Genomic DNA, 17,810 nt, shown 5'->3' with positions numbered 1-17,810 from the left:
GACATATATTTTTTTTTCAGCGGGCCGCAGCTGATTGACGCGCATATTTTAATAATTCATCCAACGCTGGATGAATTATTGAGACGCACGGTTTGGTTTTACGCGTTTGGAAACTCTTTGAAATATTATATACTACAAACAGGATTAAAAACAAAGACACGTTCAGGGACAACGGGACATATGAGGTGTAGGATAATGTGCACAGACAAGACCAAGAACTGGATCAATGAACAATAAAATGCTCCACATCCTGTCGACAAAGTTTCTAAGTACAGTAAAGTTTTAAATCTATCATCATCATCTGGGTCAAGATATTGTCATGAAGTTTTAAAGGTCCAGTGTGTAAGATTTAGGTGAATGGGATCTACTGGCAGAAAAATAATCCTCCTGATGTTTTCACTTGTGTGTGTCATCTAGATTGTACGTTTACCTTTACATTTAAATACTTTATATTTACATGGGGCGCGAGTCTTCTCCACGGAGGCCGCCATGTTTTTTACAGTAGCCCAGACCGGACAAACTAAACACCTTTTGACTTTTCATGACAACTGAAGGTTTCCACAGGTTCTCTGTCATGTTTGGAAGGGGAGGGTGAGGTGAGGTGTATTCAACTGCAACATACAACTTCACCACTAGATGTCCCTAAACTCTACACACTGAACCTTTAAGAAACTTCAAGTTTTTTAAAATGACGCTATAGGAGAATATTACTGAGGAGAAATGTTTGTGGCTGCAGGAGTCAACACTTTCAAATCTGTCCCAAGAAATATCATCTTTACATTTATTTCCAGGCTCATGTTGGATTTATCAAATGTTTAACTTCACACACTATGGAGACATAGGTATAGTTGTCTTTATGTTAGACATTAATACTTTTTGGGGGCTTTTGCATGTTTTTTAATTTATGTTGTGTTGTTATTTTATCTGAACCCTGAGTTTTAAATATTAAAGAAATCATCATCATCATCAATCATGAATTCACACCACTTTAGTACACGCTATGAGTGAGTGAGCATAGAGGACGTTATTTATTTGTTTGTTTGTTTGTTCATATTCTGACCCCACAGGAGTTTAATCTGCTGTCAGGGCAAACACCAAGTTCCTGGGATAGCTCCTCCATCTTTGGGGGTCCCAGGTTCAGCACCTTGGACAGAGTTTTCACTATAACCCTCAGTGGGGGGGATTTCACTGACGGGGTCAGTTTGTAGAGCTGCTAATCAATATGTGTTGGGAATGAGAACCTGATGTCACCCTGTTGTCTGTACGTGATCCTTGATGACGTCTTCAGCCTCAAACGTTTAGTTAAAGTAAAACATCAGAACAGTTCAGGTAGTAAATGGTTCTTTAGTAGAACTACTGGGACAGAGGGACTCTAGATACATACTAGAATCCACTGGTGCGATCTTTACTATTCTATTGTATGTTAAAATACCTCAAAATTGTACTACCAACAGTAAATGTGTTTTACACTTGGAGGGGTCTATGGAGGGGTTACATTGATATTATGTCACTTGCAATCAGTTCATTTGAAATTCATCACAGCCTTGTGGTGATCCAGAGCCCGAGCTCCTGCTGGAATAAAACAGAGAAAGTAATAATGTAGTTTTTTTGGTGTAATTATTTTTTTCAGAACCTTTTTTAGTTTAGTTCGCTTTATTATGAATGTGTCTTTAAAATATTCAAAATATACTTGTTTGTCTCGTCCATTATTCTTGAAAAAGGACGAGACAATGGAGAAAATCTACTGTTTTGTTTTCCATGTTGACATCTAACTTTGATCTAACATCAAATATAAAATGTCTATAAACGTATAAGTGGATTTTCTACATTCTCCTCACTTTGTATCACCTGCAGCCTCATGCTTGGTTTGACTGTTCAATATTATGCAACCTCGAGTGTAGCCCACTTGTAACGAGGACCAATTATGTAAGTCCCAGTGTAAACAGGGCTGCCCTCGATCCACCGGAAACTGTGCACTGTTAACCCAACAAACTCCAGAGGCTGGAGGCTGGTGTCTGGACCCCTTGTCTGTGGAGGAACCGGAGTGTTTCTGAGAGGAGGCTCCAGACTCTGCAGTGCAGCTCCAGCAGCAGCAGCAGCAGCAGCTCCTCCAGCTCCTCCACCTCCCCCCAGTCTGTACTTTCCCCGTCGTGTCTCTTTAAGAAGCCTGAGAGTGCGCAGAGGCGGCTCATCACATGATTCTTCTCTTGTGACAATCCAGACAGAAAGGAACGAGCCTCTCTGACTTCCAGCGGAGTGAAACCCCGCCGCGATGACACACAACTGTTGTTTTGGCACCGAAGGACCAAGTGCGAGGAGGACATGGAGTTAAGTTAACCACAACCCGCCGGACTCGCACCATTCCCGTGTCTACACTGCGCGTTTGGGTGAATATTGTTGTTTGTGTGTGTGTGTGTGTGTGTGTGAGTGTGAGGGGGGGGGGGGGGGTAGTTGCGCCGCCGGGGACAAAGTTGGCGCATGGAGAGGAACCAAGTTTCATTTTTACGCAGCGTCTTCTCTCTGTTGGGTTTTTGCGCCCCGCTCCCGCGGACACGAAGCAGCCGGAGTTCAGCTTTGAGCCTTTGAGTGTCGCGGAGGAGTTTTGAAGTTCCAAGGGCCCGAGGACAGAGGCAGCACGTCGGCTGAGATGGTGGACAACAAACCGCTCCTCCAGGACAGACCTCCCGCCTACGTCGCCAGCCCGGCGGCTTTCAACTACGGCCAGCAGCAGCACAGCTATGGGGCCATCCCGCCGCCGGCCCCGCCGCCGTACCCCTACCCCGACGTCCAGGGTGAGTGTGTCCGTGTGTCGCACACGTTTAACCCCAGAAGTAAAGTGAAGTGAGCCCTGACTGCTCAACACTTCCGTCTCCGCCTAAGTGAAGCCTTCCGTGTGTGACTCTGTGTGGTTTAACTCTGTGATGTTGAATAATGAAGCTTCGTATCTGAGACTTTTCCGTTTTTACTGTGAAAAGCTCATTTATGTTGTTTATTCGATCCAATGGTGCGCATGCGCAATGTGCCAGCAGCGGTTCTGTTGTTGATAGTGACACATTTTTGTGTAAATCCCCCCCAAAAGAATCGTGCTAATCAAACCTCCAACAATAAATATTCCATCTATATATTTAAATATTATAATAAGATATTTTAATTCATAATTAGATCATTATTCGTGTCAGAATTTGTTTTCACATCTTCCTTTCAACTTCTTTATTGTATTATTATGCACATTTGTTTTTACAATTTGTTTTATTTTACATTCTCTTTGCTATATTTGATATTTCTTTTTAAATATTGTTTATTGTCATCACCTCACGACATGCATATGACCCATGTCACATGACCAAGGACAAAAACAGAAGTAATTGTGCAATATACATCAATTACATAAATGTGTCACCCATTCATATATCATAACAATCATATAGACATACATATTTCTACAAAAGAAACACATTTTATATTTCAATTTATTGTAATTCTCTTGGTCTGTATATATTTCTATTCTTGGCTGGATCGAGAGAAAAAAAAACAGTTTCCCCAATTCCCCCCTGAGGATCAATAAGATATTTCTGATTCTGATTCTGATTCTGAACTCATCCAGCCCAGAGGCCTGTGTTTTTATAGGAAGCATGAGAATGTGAAACGTGTTGAAATGTTGGTACTGTGCAGGCAGCGTTTACAGAGCCACCACTGTAGTGGTGCTACGGCAGCCTCGGGCCTTCTACTGTACATGTGTGCTGCATTTGAATCAGATCATCATCTGACTCTGAGCGTATAAAAGATCTATAAAACGATCACTGTCCTGAAACAAAGTTAAGAGGTTGTGCAATCACGTGTCATTTCCTGGTTTTGTGCGAGTTAGGAGTTTGAGGCGTCCATAAAAGGAAAAAGTGGTGGTAAACATTTCAGTGAAGGCTCGTTTGGTATCAAAGTTCATTGTGTCGCGCACGAATCGACGCAGACGGACAGAAAAGTCAGTGAAAACCAGCTCCCCTACAAAAACACTCATATGTCAAAACTTGCCATGACCTGTTTTTTGATTTTTCTCCCGTCACCTCATGTTTGTAGTAACTTAATGATCAGATGTGACTCATTGTAGGGTGCATTGTAGGACTCGATCATGTGACATATACATGTACCATCATATCGATCAGGTCCAGAACTGGCTGGGTGAGAAAACAATAGGAATAATTATCACAAACAAAAGTTATAATAAAGGCTTATCCATTGTGGGAGCACAGTGAGGAGGTGTAACACGTAATTGATCGACCTTGTAAAATGTTTTTCTGCACATATAAAATATTTATATCAACAACCATCATTTAGGAGCAAAAATCTGTCTTTAAACTTAAAATAAATAATGATGTGAAAGTCATTGTGATTATTAGCGATTTCAAGTGTGGGGAACATTTTAACCCTTGACATAATCTTGGACCTTATCCTCCAGCCTCGGTTCCAGATGACTTCAAACTGGCCTGAGCTCAATTTAACTTGGTTTTAAAATGTCAAGTGATACTTTGTCTTGTCCTTTTGGCTTCTCTTACCGTCAACCTCATTACGACTGTGCTGCCAAACCTGTTTACAGTAAATCTGTGTCACTGCTGAGTTTCATTTCACATTCACACAGATTGAGTAACAGTTGGAATAAAAATTTAAAAGAAAATCTAAACACAATATTGGGAATTCTTCTATGAAGCAACCTTAAATAATTACACTACTTGTCCAAAAATAACATGTGTCATCACTTTGTGTCGACCACAGGATACCCATCGGCTCAGATGGCCCCTGCCGTATCCCAGCAGCCCTACACTGGGACATACACCATCATCCAGCCCTCTGTAGTGGTGGTGGGAGGCTGCCCTGCCTGCAGGTGAGGACGCGCGCGCACACACACACACACACACACACACACACACACACACACACACACACACACAACATAACGGAGGATATAACAATCATATGTTTTTTTTTAGTTGGCCTACTGTACATACATCAGAAAACAGATTACCACAGTTCATACACAAAGACGACACATGCAGCACTGGGCGGTGTGTTCACTGTCAGGCGTCCGGGACGAGGACAGTTCAGTTCATTGATGAAACTGATGGAAATGAGAGCGTTCACTGACGGCGGGGTCCCTCGATTAGCACGTGGTTGAACACGAGTGTGCCGCTCTCGCTGCGACTAACCCAGTTTCCGCATGTGTGTCTTCACCTCTACTTGAATGTTGTACAGGAAAATGTGAGCAGACGCTGGCGAATATGACTTTCAGTTTTAGAAAAAGAAGGTTTCACATTGGTCTCATTGTGCCTGAGTCAACATCCTGTCAGTCAGATGATTTCAGCCTCAAACATGTGACCACACGGGGCTAAAGGTGGCTACAGGACACGATCCACACGAACACCAAATAGAAATCACATGCACTCTCGTCCACTGTTTGAATTTGTATAATGAAATCTATAAATCCACTCCAGGAACTTAAGCCACCAGGTTGTGACGTCTTATTGTTTCACATCAGCTCTGCTGCAGGATTATTTACTGTCATGTGGTGAATGAGTTAGTTAGTGGTGTCGACTGATATTTATGTGGGTGTAATTTGGGCCGTGGGGCTTTGGTGGAGGTATGTGCTCAACCACTCTAGTTATTTATGTGTTTATAGGTAACTTTTATGACTAAGACTCTCTGAATTATATTGTTTTATGAGTAATAATTAAGTTAAATGAGTTAAAAAACTGCAGTGAACGCTGATGTTGTTTTAAAGATAGAACAAGACTCTTTTGAAATATTGACCTAAAAGTGTAGAAAACTCACAGCAGCTTTGTGACACTTTAATTCTTAGCGTAAGCAAAAATTACCCACTTTTTATTTTTCATTTCCTCATCTGGCTGTTTATCACTTTTTTTTTTAAAGCACTTTGAATCAACTCTGTATTTGTAAAAGAACTTTGTGATAACAGTAGACATGCGCCCCAGTTACTGTGCATGTCTACATATGCAAAACCTTCGGGAGAGTTGAAGGAAGCTGGTACAGTGTTCGTCGGTATTTGCATCTGGGCAACTTCCTGGCACGAGTGTACAAGTAAGTTGTGCAAATGCAAAAACTTTCTTGACGTGTGACAGCAGCACACAGTGTGTAGCTCAGTGCGTGGCCATGTGAAACCAAACACACACAGTTTGAGTCCGAATGTAAAGCAAACCTTTGTTTAGACTGATATTAATATGGTTAAATGCAGAATCTAATATTATCAGTGCATTTATATATTATTTTTAATTTCTATTTAATTAATCCCAATTTAAATCTGATTAGCTTTCACAGCATAAACAGGAAGTGTTCAGTAGCCTTTCATTTAGATTTACTGGACATGCTGGTCAGCGGGTTGCAGTCATGAGACTTTTCAAAATAAGTTACTTCATTCTTCATGGTATTTGTCACATGAGGCAAAAAAACCACTGGACAGGTCGCCGGTGTATCAAAGAGATAAACAAGCTTTCACACTCTCATTCACACGCCAGACAATTCTAGAGTCTCATAGTAACCTAACCACAATCTACATGTCTTTGGACTGTGGGAGGAAGCCGGAGAAAATGCACACTCACACGATGGAGAACATGCGGAGTCACCTGACCCAAAATCCTGGGTCATCTCAGCATCTTATACTTCCTCTTGTGTGTGTGTGTGTGTGTGTGTGTGTGTGTGTGTGTGTGTGTGTGTGTGTGTGTGTGTGTGTGTGTGTGTGTGTGTGTGTGTGTGTGTGTGTGTGTGTGTGTGTGTGTGTGTGTGTGTGTGTGTGTGTGTGTGTGTGTGTGTGTGTGTGTGTGTGTGTGTGTTGCAGAGTCGGTGTCCTGGAGGATGACTTCACCTGCCTGGGGATCATGTGTGCCATCTTCTTCTTCCCTCTGGGGATCCTCTTCTGCTTCGCGCTGCGTCAGAGACGGTGTCCCAACTGTGGCACCACCTTCGGCTAAGAGGGACCAAACCGCAGCTCTCACACATGCTTGTGCTCCCCCCGTGCACACACATACCCATACAGACACACACACATATATATATATATATATATATATATATAATCCAGCATATTTGTGTCTTCTTTTTGTTATCCTTCTCAATATTGCTGTTGCCATTATGTCGTGTAGAAGAAATCATCGAGATGTTGTCACAAACGTCAGAGTGAGTTTTTTTTAATCAAAGGTTTTTGTAGAAATCAGTTTTCACCTGCTAGTTGAGGATGTGCTCTAGCGTATGGGAGCGTCCAGCTGTCGTCAGTGCCTTCACTACATGCAGAGTGAGCATCACAGATTCCATCAGTCATGACTTCTTCTGTAGATTTAGCTCAGTGATCCAAGGATCTGAGCAGATTCCTTCGTGTTTTTGACAAGTCAGAATTAACGAGGCTAATGTCGTCTCTTTTTTTTTTTTTAAGGTTTATTTCTTCGCTCTCTTTTTTTAATTTGCTGGCACGCTGCGTATATATCTTGTTTTGTTAACATTGGGCTTAGTAACTTAGTAACAGCACCCATGTTGATCACCGATGTATTAGCTTTTTTCAGGAAATGCTAATCTTTTTCATTTGGAAATGTTTCCTCTCTTCTTTGTTTTTTTGGCGGATTGCTGATTGTGACCTGGAGTAACACAAACAACATGTGGGGGGAAAAAAAAGGAAAAGTTGTGTAAAGATCCCTGAGCGTGAACTGTCCCGTCTGAATCAATGGACCCGTGTCGGAGTGAAAGGCCGCAGCATTCTGTCTCTTTTTGTTGATATGATATTTCTTTGGGGCCATATTTGCACTGACCGTTTTTTGTTTGATGATTATTCTGCTGGGTTGTGCGTTTTCCAGGGCCAATGCAGAACTCAGGTACACACAATCTGAAACGCCCTCGACTTTACAACCTCAATCACTGTTTGACTTCGGACTTCCACCCAGTTTAAGAGAAACTCTCGTATCGACACGTGAGCGGCGTTTCTTTTCAAGGAAGCATGCTGTCTCTCAATAATGTGCATAATCTCTGGACGTCTATCTTAGTACTCTCCTCCGTGACAAGTCACCCTGCCCCGTTCTTCCCAGCCAGACAATCAAGAATGTCTCCGTGTGTCCCTGTATCTGCAGCATCTCCCGCGTCCACGTCTTCCATCACAGCAGGATGTTCTGTACCTGTCCACGGCAGAAGAGAGGAGATATATCTGGGCGGGAGGGATTTACAAAAATAAATAAAAATCTTGCTTTAGAAACCACACTACGCACGCTCTTATGATTAGGGTTCTTACTTTTTATATATCAGTTACTGTAATTAAAAAATGAATGCTACTTCCCTTTTTGGACTTCTTGCTTGATTTGATATTACTTCTGTAAATTCAGAAAATATGTTGTTAATGTTCATACAAAGGAATTCATTACAAGAACAACTAGAGTGGCTCATACCTCTGCCAAGCCCCAACAGTCTCCTTATAAAACCACATTTAAATTCATATTTCACATTAAAACCACATTTAAATGCACTGAATTGCACACACTCTTAAATATGAGTCCACTAAACCTAAAAAAGCCTGGTATTTCTTCTTCAAAATCCATGAATTATTCTCAGAAAAATGAAAATGTTGAAAAATGCTTCACAATGTTGAAGAAAGTTAAAATATATTCTTCTTTGGGTCATGCTCCCCATGAAAAATGTTGAAAAAAAACGAAATGAAAGTAAAACAAACTTCCTGGATTCACACAGAAATGTAACGGGTTCTTCCTTGGGTCACTTCCCCATCCCTCAACAAAATGTCATGTGAATCTTTTCAGTAGTTTTTGTGTCATCCTACTTACAAACAAACAAACCCGGATTAAAACACAACCTCGTTGGTGGAGGAAATGTTAAATCCTCATACACGACGAACTAAACAGCAAACTGAAGAAATAAATCTTTATTTTTCTTACAGCACATTCTATTAAGGGTGTAATATGGAAGATGAGTTTTACAGACTGTGTCGTGTGTGATGATTAAAGCAGAAACGACTGCACTGGGATTGTTAGGACGTCGCAGCTCATGTCCACAATCTGAAGGGTGCAGCAGGTAAATAGTATTTTACAGCAGGTTTGTACCGTGTGGGTCATTAAGGCAAAAGTCCCGTCTCCATGATCGTCTAGCTCTACAGTTAAGTTCGATGGCGAAGGACAAACGACAATGTCTGTTGTACAAAGTTATATACAAGAGGGAGATGAGGATAAAGATCACTTCAGGATGCATCTCTGTAAATGTTTGCAGTTTTCTCTCCTCGCTGCAGCGGCCGACATCTTTTTACAATCAATCCCAGAGTTGCAGCATTTTCATAAAGACCCAAAACACAGTGGTCCTCAAAAAGTACATTCTTCTACTGTCCTATGGCAACAGAAAGGATTTCTAACAGTTGTGTTTCGACGATAAACAAGCAACATGAACGGCGTAAATATTTTTCTTTGACCGGTTTTATTCGTCTAGCTCTCAAGTGCAGGCAAGAATGTGATCAAGTAGATATCACCACCACACACAGAAGGACAAAAGTAGACATTATTTTAAATATATGAGCATCTGGAAATAAAACGCTCCCAAAATACTTCCACAGGAGAGTTTGCAGCAGTCAGGGGGGATCCCACATTCAGATGGCATGTTTTTTACTTTGTGTCAGTGCTGGCCGACTTCTGTCCGGTCTCATCCAGGACCAGAGACAGCTGCTGGTCAGTTGAAGGCAGGGCAGAGCTGCACGTCCTGGGTGTGAGGACGATGGAAGGGAGGACTTAAAGATGGAGCGGAGACGTGGACGGATCAGATGACCGGTGCGGAGCGGTCGTTGGTGAGGGTCGGACGTAGCCTGACTGTGGCGAACGGGTTCCCTCCCCTGTGGGAATGCAGCAGAGACAAGTGATGAGTGCGTGTCTGAGCAAAAAAAAGAGAAAAGCACATCATCCTGGTCTGTGACTTACGCGAGGAAAGCCGGTTGGGGTCTCGAGACGCCATTCGGCTGGGCTCCCTGTGAAGAAAACAGATACACTAATCACACAGTGCGGTACCACGACACGTTTGCACTACGAATGCAACAATCACTCCCTTCTTCTGCCATGTTTCTTTCATGTTTCATATCTAAGGCAGCTGGAGTGGACACGCTGGATGAGAACACGGGTGAGGGAGAGTGTGGGAAAGACGTCACATCACAAGACAGCGTGTGGAATCTGGCTGGACCTTCTGGAATTTCAAGTCTGCTCAAGTGCATTAAGTTTTCTCATGACAAGTCAGTGAGCACAGACACGGGACAGAATATTGAATTAATACGTTTTTCTTGCTTATATTTGCAGACTGAACTCTAGTATTGATGCAGATGGGATTTACACCCAACTTACATCCACATTTAAATGAGCAAACCAAAAGAAAACCAAATTTGGGTGTGTGTGACAGCCAATGAAACTGGAGACAAGGAAGCACATTTACCTGCAACTGCACAGACACTACCAGCCCGACTGTGTTTCAAATCAATTGAGTTTGTAGGTTCTTCTTTTCTTCAGTGGCTTCAGTGGCAGTGTATTAAACAAACATGTGCCTGTGTCTGAAATCCCTGTGTCCTGTACAATATACAGCTTTTACTGCCCAACTTCACTTGACGTTTAAACCTTACAATTTACACACTTGCATGTGAACGACAATAAAAAAATTATAAACTGTTCAAAATCTGAAATTACTGTTTTGTTTATTGTTGTAGTAGAAACAGTAATAGTTGATCTTCCAGGCAGCAGGCATTGGCTCTGTATTTAAAATGCCTTCAACCTGCAGTGCTTCACATATTCCACAAGGGGTCAGGAGTAGATAGAGGCTGATGTTTCTGGATGGTATTTCCCACATGACCAACACAGTGTCACATCTGTCCTATGGCAGATGTCGGGATCACAGATCATGCAGCAATAATCAGGGCTGGGAAAGGACACATTTCTTTACTCACATGGACAGGGTCAGTATGTAGTTCCCTTTTTTTTAATACCACATGTAGTGCTGCTATTCTCCTTTTACAACTCAACCTGAGAATTATCAGTTCATAAAACGTAACGTAAACATAATTAGATGAGATGACATAGATGAAGATCTGACCTTGTTTTGAGAAAAGATTTATACGTCAGTGCAGAAAGTTAACGCTGCTGTGTTATATACAGATGTTGACATTTTTTAAAGAAAACTTTTATTCCGACTTTCAATTGAGTTTTATTTATTTGTCCATTCATTTACATTTTAGCCTGTTCTTTCTTCATCCTTTTAAATTGAAATATTTTATTATTTTCAGAAAATTGTCCTTTGAATGCACTGTACTTTTTTGTTTCATTCCCCCCCCCCCCCCCAGATACATCTATTCCCGGTTAGAATCACATTATCCTTATTTCTATTCTGCTCACTTTTCTTTTGTTTTTTTGCTCTTTGTATTTGAGTCTTTTCTTTTTTTAAACTCTACCTCTAGTGTTTCCTCATTGCAAATTGGTGAGATAGCGTTTCCTCCCTCCCTGTCTTTATTTCTCAGTGCCTTGTTTTGTGTGCGTGTGTGTGTGTGTGTGTGTGTGTGTGTGTGTTTGTGAGTGAATGTGTGCGTGGGGAGGTGTTACATTCGGTTTGTATGAAAAGTGTTTTATCAATAAAGTCTGACTGATTGATTGATTTCTATAGTTTAATAAAGAATTGTGTTCATTCAAGATGCTAACTCACAGCTCAGTCAGGGAACCAGGATTGTCTTCGCCACGTCTTTCTGTCCTGTCTCAACGATGCTTCAGGTCAAAATCATGTCCGCTCCTTTAACTTTCTCTGGAAGCCTCAATCTCTCAGATCTCTCTTTCTCTGTCCATCCTCTCAATATATTCATTCCTGTGAGTCATTATCTTTTCCTCCACACAAAGCACCAAACCAGTGAGGGTGCATTTTTTTCTCGTGGTGACAGTGCATTCCTGGGTAACCCCACCTCCCCCAGCCCTCCTGTCTCCTCTCCTCCTCTCAGCTTTCCTTCCCTGGACCCACATATCAGTTATACTCAGTTATGTGGAAATAGCACTGATAACACGGACAGATAGATGGATCAGTCATAAGATGCAATCTGATCATCATCTAAGACACAAATCGAGACAAACATAGAGATGTCTGTCTGTGATGTCTGTCTGTGAAGATGAACAGACAAACAACGTCAAGAGAAACTAAAAGAATGAAGAGAGAGCGACAGAGAGGGGAGGTGGGTTTACTCAGGTTTACTCAGAGTGAATTCCACCATAATGCTGAGCCAGTGATGGAGAGATGTACGCCGGATGTAGACTGACACACACACACACACACACACACACACACACACACACACACACACACACACACACACACACACACACACACACACACACACACACACACAGCTACTGTTTGTTTGCGTGTGGCTGTGGACCAACTACGTGATAAATTATAAATACGGCCGAGGCAAGGAAGAGAAAAGCATCTCTTTTGCTATCTGACCACTGAGCCTCCATCTGGGTCAAACATCACAACTCTATCCACAGTGGTCAATTAAAAGTGTATACTTATACACATATTAATGTATATATGCAAGCATAAAAGGGAATATCCCACTATGGCTGACAAGTGACGTTAGTGTGTTGTGTGTTGTGTTTAGTGTGTACTTGTGCCTAGATCTTTGAGAGGAGCATTTTGAACCTTGATGAATGAGGACATTTTGGCTGGTCCCTACTTTTTCAAAGGGCTTTTTGAGGGTTAGGTCTTGCTTTAAGGATTAGTGTGAGGTCCAGGTATTACTCATGTTGTGGGGACCTACATCTGTTTACACAACCACTTTATGGGGACTTGTCTTCCTTATCTGGGCAAAAAGCAAATCCCCATTATGTAAATCATTACGTGAATACATGTTTTGAGGTTAGGGTAAGTTTCCAGTCATTGTATTGTCCTCTGAAGTCACGCGACTGTATTCATGTGCATTTGACCCTGACGTACCGCAACACATTTACAAAAGCTTTTGTCCGAAGGAAACCACAAGTTTTTCTGAGCCTTTGCATATTATGAAAATGGAAGAACAAGTAAAGCAAGGACTATGTTGGAATAATTGGAACAATTGAAATTATATTTTACACGAGAATAAAGAAGTTTGTTAGTGTTCCCGACAACGGATGTAATCAAAAACACATGCTGCTGAGACACAGAGGGCTTCATTCAGTGGAGTGTATGCACTGCGTGTGACTTCAGTCGCCCAGCCTGACCCAGACTCTGTTCTCATATCTGTCCCAGTGCTACTGTCTCTAAGTGGAACAGAGTCTCCGGGAGAGCAAGTGTCAGCACATCTGGGATTTTTGTAACAAAGGTCATTTTCCAGCTGTGTCCGTCGTCTTCCCCTACAACCACGTGAGGACGAGTCCTGGGACTTTTTGGATAAGAAGTCAGGCTATTTGAGTGAAGCTGGAAATGGCCGGTTTAACACATTTCTTTTGACGTTTTATTCCCGATACCTTTTTTAATCTGAAGTGAGTCTGTGATGGTTCAGATAGAGTTAAAATCCATCTACCTACTGAGTCTGTTCGGGGTCAAAGGGGCCTCTGGGCAAGAGAAAGTTTAAACTGTCTGTCACGACGCTAACCGGCAAACATTCCTACATTTAACATACAACAAGGGGTCTCTTGATCAAAACAATAACAAAAGATGTCATGAAGTAGCGTGGGATCATGGGAGTTGATTAAAATCTACCTGATGCTTATCAGACACAAATCATGTTCACAGATGCGGTAACTAATAAAAGTTTCATTCACGTTCTGCAGCGGGATTGAACAACTGTGATCCAATACAAACAGTGCAACGAAAACACAAGCTAACTGGGTAACAGTGTGTTTTTCCCTTGTCACATGGCGTTTGCTCCGGAAGTGACAGTAGAGACGAGCAAAATGAAACGTCCGGTTACTCTGAATAAAATAGTTTCTCCGGATTTGAACATTGTTGGAAACATTTTGGAGAATGCAAGTACAAAAGTCAACAAAATATATAATATAGGTCTAGTTGTTTTAGCCCTTTTAATGAAGAATTGTTCCATGTTTTATCTCTAACTCCTAGAGGCAAGTTAAAATCTCCACCTGATTGTTTTTGCAAGGAGCAACACGTGCCTTTTCCAGTCACCTAAACCTCATTGAAAGCAGGCAACATTTATCTAATTGTATATCATAAGGTCTCATCTCAAACACTATATTCCACCTGTGCCTCGAGCAGAGAATGAAAACATCCAGAACCCTTTTCAGTCTGCGTCACATGCAGCTTTTCACGGGATCACAACAAACATCAGTGTCTCTGAGTCCCTGCGTTAGATTTTTTTAATGTGTACGTCAGCTGACACAGAGAGTGTATCAGAGTGAGGTCAGGTTTCCTGCACAGACATAAAAGGCTCATGTGACACCACACACACACACACACACACACACACACACACACACACACACACACACACACACACACACACACACACACACACACACACACACACACACACACACACACACACACACAGGTACTGTCAACAGCAGGCGAGATAAGGTACAGTAGTCCTGCTACAGCAAGTATCAGGTGAGATGTAACCTCACGGCACTGCGGCAGGACTGTGCCAGCGCAATAGAGACGTCTGGCAGGAGACAGTGGGTAATATTGTTCTGACCTGATTACATTTCTTAGAACAATCATTTTTAAAAGGCAGGGCTTAACTGTACTTAGGCTTAATGGACCACTTTTACACGTGGCTTGGCAAAACCCTGAAAATGTCAGACAAATGCACACAAACCAAATCACAGACACACTGACTGACCGTGTTGTGATCGGACGAGGAGGAGGAGGCTGCGGAGGGCGTGGGGGAGTGCTTGTGGATGTTATTCGTGGTGACGGCGCCGCTGGACAAGGAGCCGTCCTTGACGGCGTTATGCTGCGAGCTGTCGCAGTAGTCTGCCGGGGGGAGCACCATGGTCGCCTCGTCCGTCTCCGTGTCCTGGTGGTGCAGGTTGACCACACTTCTACTGCGGAACGGTGCAGCAGACACGCTGTGGAGGAGGAGGAGGAGAAACAGGAGGATGAAAGATGGAGTGGAGGGAGAGAAAGAGGAAGGACAGTAAAAAAGGCCACTAATTAAAAGACAGCACATGCGTCTCCGGGCATGTGTGTGTGAGCTTCTGTGTTTCCACTGAAGAGGTTTGTCTGGCAGTTGACGTTGGGTTCACAGACATGATGTTACGATTAAGGTGATGGGATGCAGACTGTGTGAGTTGTGTCCCGCAGCGCTGGTTACGGTTTAAACTTTGTGTTTCAGGGACTGGTAGCAGTTGGCTGGCAGCCTCTCTGTGGGAGGTGCAGCACATTAAGATCTAATAAATTAATCCGACAGGGATTAGTCTCTTTGAAGAAAAGCCTGGAGTCGACCCCCCCCCCCCCCCCCCCCCCTCTCCCCTCTCTCTCATCAGCAGCAAAATCTATTCATCAGCACACAACATCCTGTTTCCTGATGTTTTGCTGGGCTTGTGTGAAAAGTCCATTTCACATTTCATTTCAATTACTGTGTCATAAAAACCAATATATGAACAAAAGATACTTCGATGTTCTATTGAGGTTTTTATATCATAACACACACGGTGTTAAAGCAACGGAGCATGTGGTTAAACGAGGAGACTGATTCGATTTTTTTAGTTAGGTCCATGTCCCATCAACTAACAAGGAGGAGACAGGATTTATGTCATATACTACATCCAGCCACCAGGTGGCAATCAAAACTGGCTTTACTTCTGTATCAACCAGACAAACAGTCAGCCAATCAGAGGAGAGGCAGAGAGACTGATACAACTTTTTTGTAAACATTTTAATACAACTTGAGCACAATGGGAATCAAAGGTTGAAGAATGGGAGTGTCCCCCCCCCCCCCCCCCCCCCCCCCCCCCCCCCCCCCAATAGGATGAGAAAGGTTAACAGGGGTAACCAGAGGAAACACTGCCAACAATACAGCTGGCTGTAACATGAAGCCCGCTGTGTGTGTGTGTGTGTGTGTGTGTGTGTGTGTGTGTGTGTGTGTGTGTGTGTGTGTGTGTGTGTGTGTGTGTGTGTGTGTGTGTGTGTGTGTGTGTGTGTGTGTGTGTGTGTGTGTGTGGCTGGAACGTGGAGTCTCCTTACCTGTTGTTATTCATGAGTGGCTCAGAGAGTGCCTGGCAGTAAGATGAAGGGAACCAGCCCCTCCTGCGAAAGACAGGGACAAAGAGAGAGAGAGAAATTAGGGATGATCACGTCTGTGGTGTATCTGACTGTCGGCCGTCCTATCAGCTCTCATCGAACAGGAATCTGATTGTTTAAGAGCTCGGCTGCTCTGCCGTCTAATCAACCGGCTTCCTCCATCAGAGTTACAGACGCAGGTGTGGGTATTGTTGAGATATTATAGAGCTATTATCTTCCTCTTGATTGTTGTGTATACCGTGAGGATACCTATGGTAACTATGGCAACGAAAAGCAGGAATCCATCAGAGAAAAGAATCAAAGCCTGTGGTTTGCAAATGGGTTTCATCAAAGGAACCGTTCAACATTAGCTTTTTCTACATTTTTGCTGAATTTTATTTATTTTATTTGTCTAAATGACTTGAATGAGGTCTTGTGGGAAAGTCATGTGTCAAACGAAACTTGAGTTAATCTCACTCTCACACACACAAACGCACTCCCACAGAGTGTTCACCCTCTAGCCAGAAGGTCGGCGGTTCGATCCCAAGTTTTCTTGGGCAAGATACAGATGGAAAAAAGATAAAATAAAGTGCTGCCCATATGCACTGAATGAATGAATGTATGTGTGAATGGGTTAATGGTAAAATAAAAAAAAAGCACTCTGAGTTGTAATCAAGACTAGAAAAGCAATATAAATACAGATCATTTACCATTTACACATATAGGCCAAAATAAACCATACTTCATAATGAAAAACATACTGAGTCAAATGGTTGAGTTGAATTTAAGCTACTCGAAGAATTCTCACCGTTCTCTGATAAAAACGGTTAATTTCATCTTGGAAACACATTTAGGAGAAGTTTCCATGACTAACAGCTCGTCTCTATCAGAGGCTCGGGCCAAGGACTGTGTGTCATTGTGCCGTTAAGGGAACAAGATTGTTCGTAATCAGCCTCTCCCTCCTCCATGTGGCTGAATGTTAATATTTGCACATTAAGCCTGAAGAGCAGGCGTGTTCTTTCATGTACCTCTGATAAAAAGACGGGGAAAACACACATCACACAATCGCACTCATATTAATAATAGCTTGTATTTATTCAGGGAAGGGTTTTCCACTGAGAACATGCGCTTCTTTCCAGCACCGATGTAACTGCCAGCTACTGGAACAACTTGACATTAATAAAAAACCTTGCTCAAGGAGAGCTCAGCAGCACTGTTAGCCGGAGGCGTTCACTTTCCCCTGGTGACTTCTCCTGGACAGGAAATCAAACCTCTAACAAGACGGTTTGGATGATGATATGAGAGGATCAGATTCATATCGGAAGAGAAGACGAGTCTCTTGTCAAACGTTGCCCCCGCCGCTGTCTGCATTACTGCAGCATTTCTCACTCGCTGTGATTCGAATGTATCTCTGCCTTGCTGGCATTCATTCTTCCATCCATGAATACTGTGTGGGTATCGAAATCAGTCTACTTGTTGCCAGGCAAGTTGCCGGGATACACTATCAAAGCTGAAATAAGACAAAGGAAGAAACCCAGCGAGAGACCCCGAAAGCATGAGAAGCCAAACCTCCTACGGGACATGAAGCCTCTCTCTTCGGA

General features: G+C 42.6%; 2 protein-coding genes across 4 annotated transcripts in view; one reads left to right on the top strand and one right to left on the bottom strand.

The window, feature by feature from the left end:
* Positions 1 to 2,039: 2,039 nt before the first annotated feature.
* Positions 2,040 to 8,316, top strand: bri3 (brain protein I3). 3 transcript variants are annotated; one of them, XM_034594439.1, is made up of 4 exons: positions 2,040 to 2,387; positions 2,511 to 2,792; positions 4,765 to 4,873; positions 6,839 to 8,316. In XM_034594439.1, the coding sequence occupies exons 2-4, from the start codon at positions 2,648 to 2,650 to the stop codon at positions 6,969 to 6,971; spliced, it is 387 nt and encodes a 128-aa protein (XP_034450330.1). In that variant the 5' UTR covers positions 2,040 to 2,387; positions 2,511 to 2,647; the 3' UTR covers positions 6,972 to 8,316. The 3 variants fall into 3 exon arrangements, with proteins under 3 accessions (XP_034450330.1, XP_034450331.1, XP_034450329.1); XM_034594440.1 differs by having other exon boundaries at positions 2,041 to 2,387; positions 2,562 to 2,792; XM_034594438.1 differs by having other exon boundaries at positions 2,042 to 2,387; positions 2,559 to 2,792.
* A 583-nt stretch (positions 8,317 to 8,899) lies between these two features.
* The window catches only part of baiap2l1b (BAR/IMD domain containing adaptor protein 2 like 1b), a 28,609-nt gene continuing 19,698 nt past the window's right edge, over positions 8,900 to 17,810 (bottom strand). The window contains exons 11-14 of the mRNA XM_034594434.1: positions 16,174 to 16,236; positions 14,828 to 15,056; positions 9,951 to 9,997; positions 8,900 to 9,865 (exon numbers count right to left, since the gene is read on the bottom strand). Coding sequence (XP_034450325.1) covers positions 9,793 to 9,865; positions 9,951 to 9,997; positions 14,828 to 15,056; positions 16,174 to 16,236 — 412 coding nt within the window. The 3' untranslated portion in view covers positions 8,900 to 9,792. The remainder of the gene's footprint in view (positions 9,866 to 9,950; positions 9,998 to 14,827; positions 15,057 to 16,173; positions 16,237 to 17,810) is intronic.

This window comes from Hippoglossus hippoglossus, chromosome 8 (assembly GCF_009819705.1).
Source record: "Hippoglossus hippoglossus isolate fHipHip1 chromosome 8, fHipHip1.pri, whole genome shotgun sequence".
NCBI lineage: Eukaryota > Metazoa > Chordata > Actinopteri > Pleuronectiformes > Pleuronectidae > Hippoglossus > Hippoglossus hippoglossus.
Note: the sequence above shows the minus strand (reverse complement) of the source record. Positions and strands in the feature narration are given on the sequence as shown.

What these genes read in the sequence shown, in the direction of transcription:
- bri3 (XM_034594439.1), top strand. Translation starts at nt 2,648, where the DNA reads ATGGTGGACAACAAACCGCTCCTCCAGGACAGACCTCCCGCCTACGTC. An exon ending in CCCCTACCCCGACGTCCAGG is followed by an intron (nt 2,793 to 4,764) that starts GTGAGTGTGTCC and finishes TGTCGACCACAG; the next exon opens with GATACCCATCGGCTCAGATG. An exon ending in GGAGGCTGCCCTGCCTGCAG is followed by an intron (nt 4,874 to 6,838) that starts GTGAGGACGCGC and finishes TGTGTGTTGCAG; the next exon opens with AGTCGGTGTCCTGGAGGATG.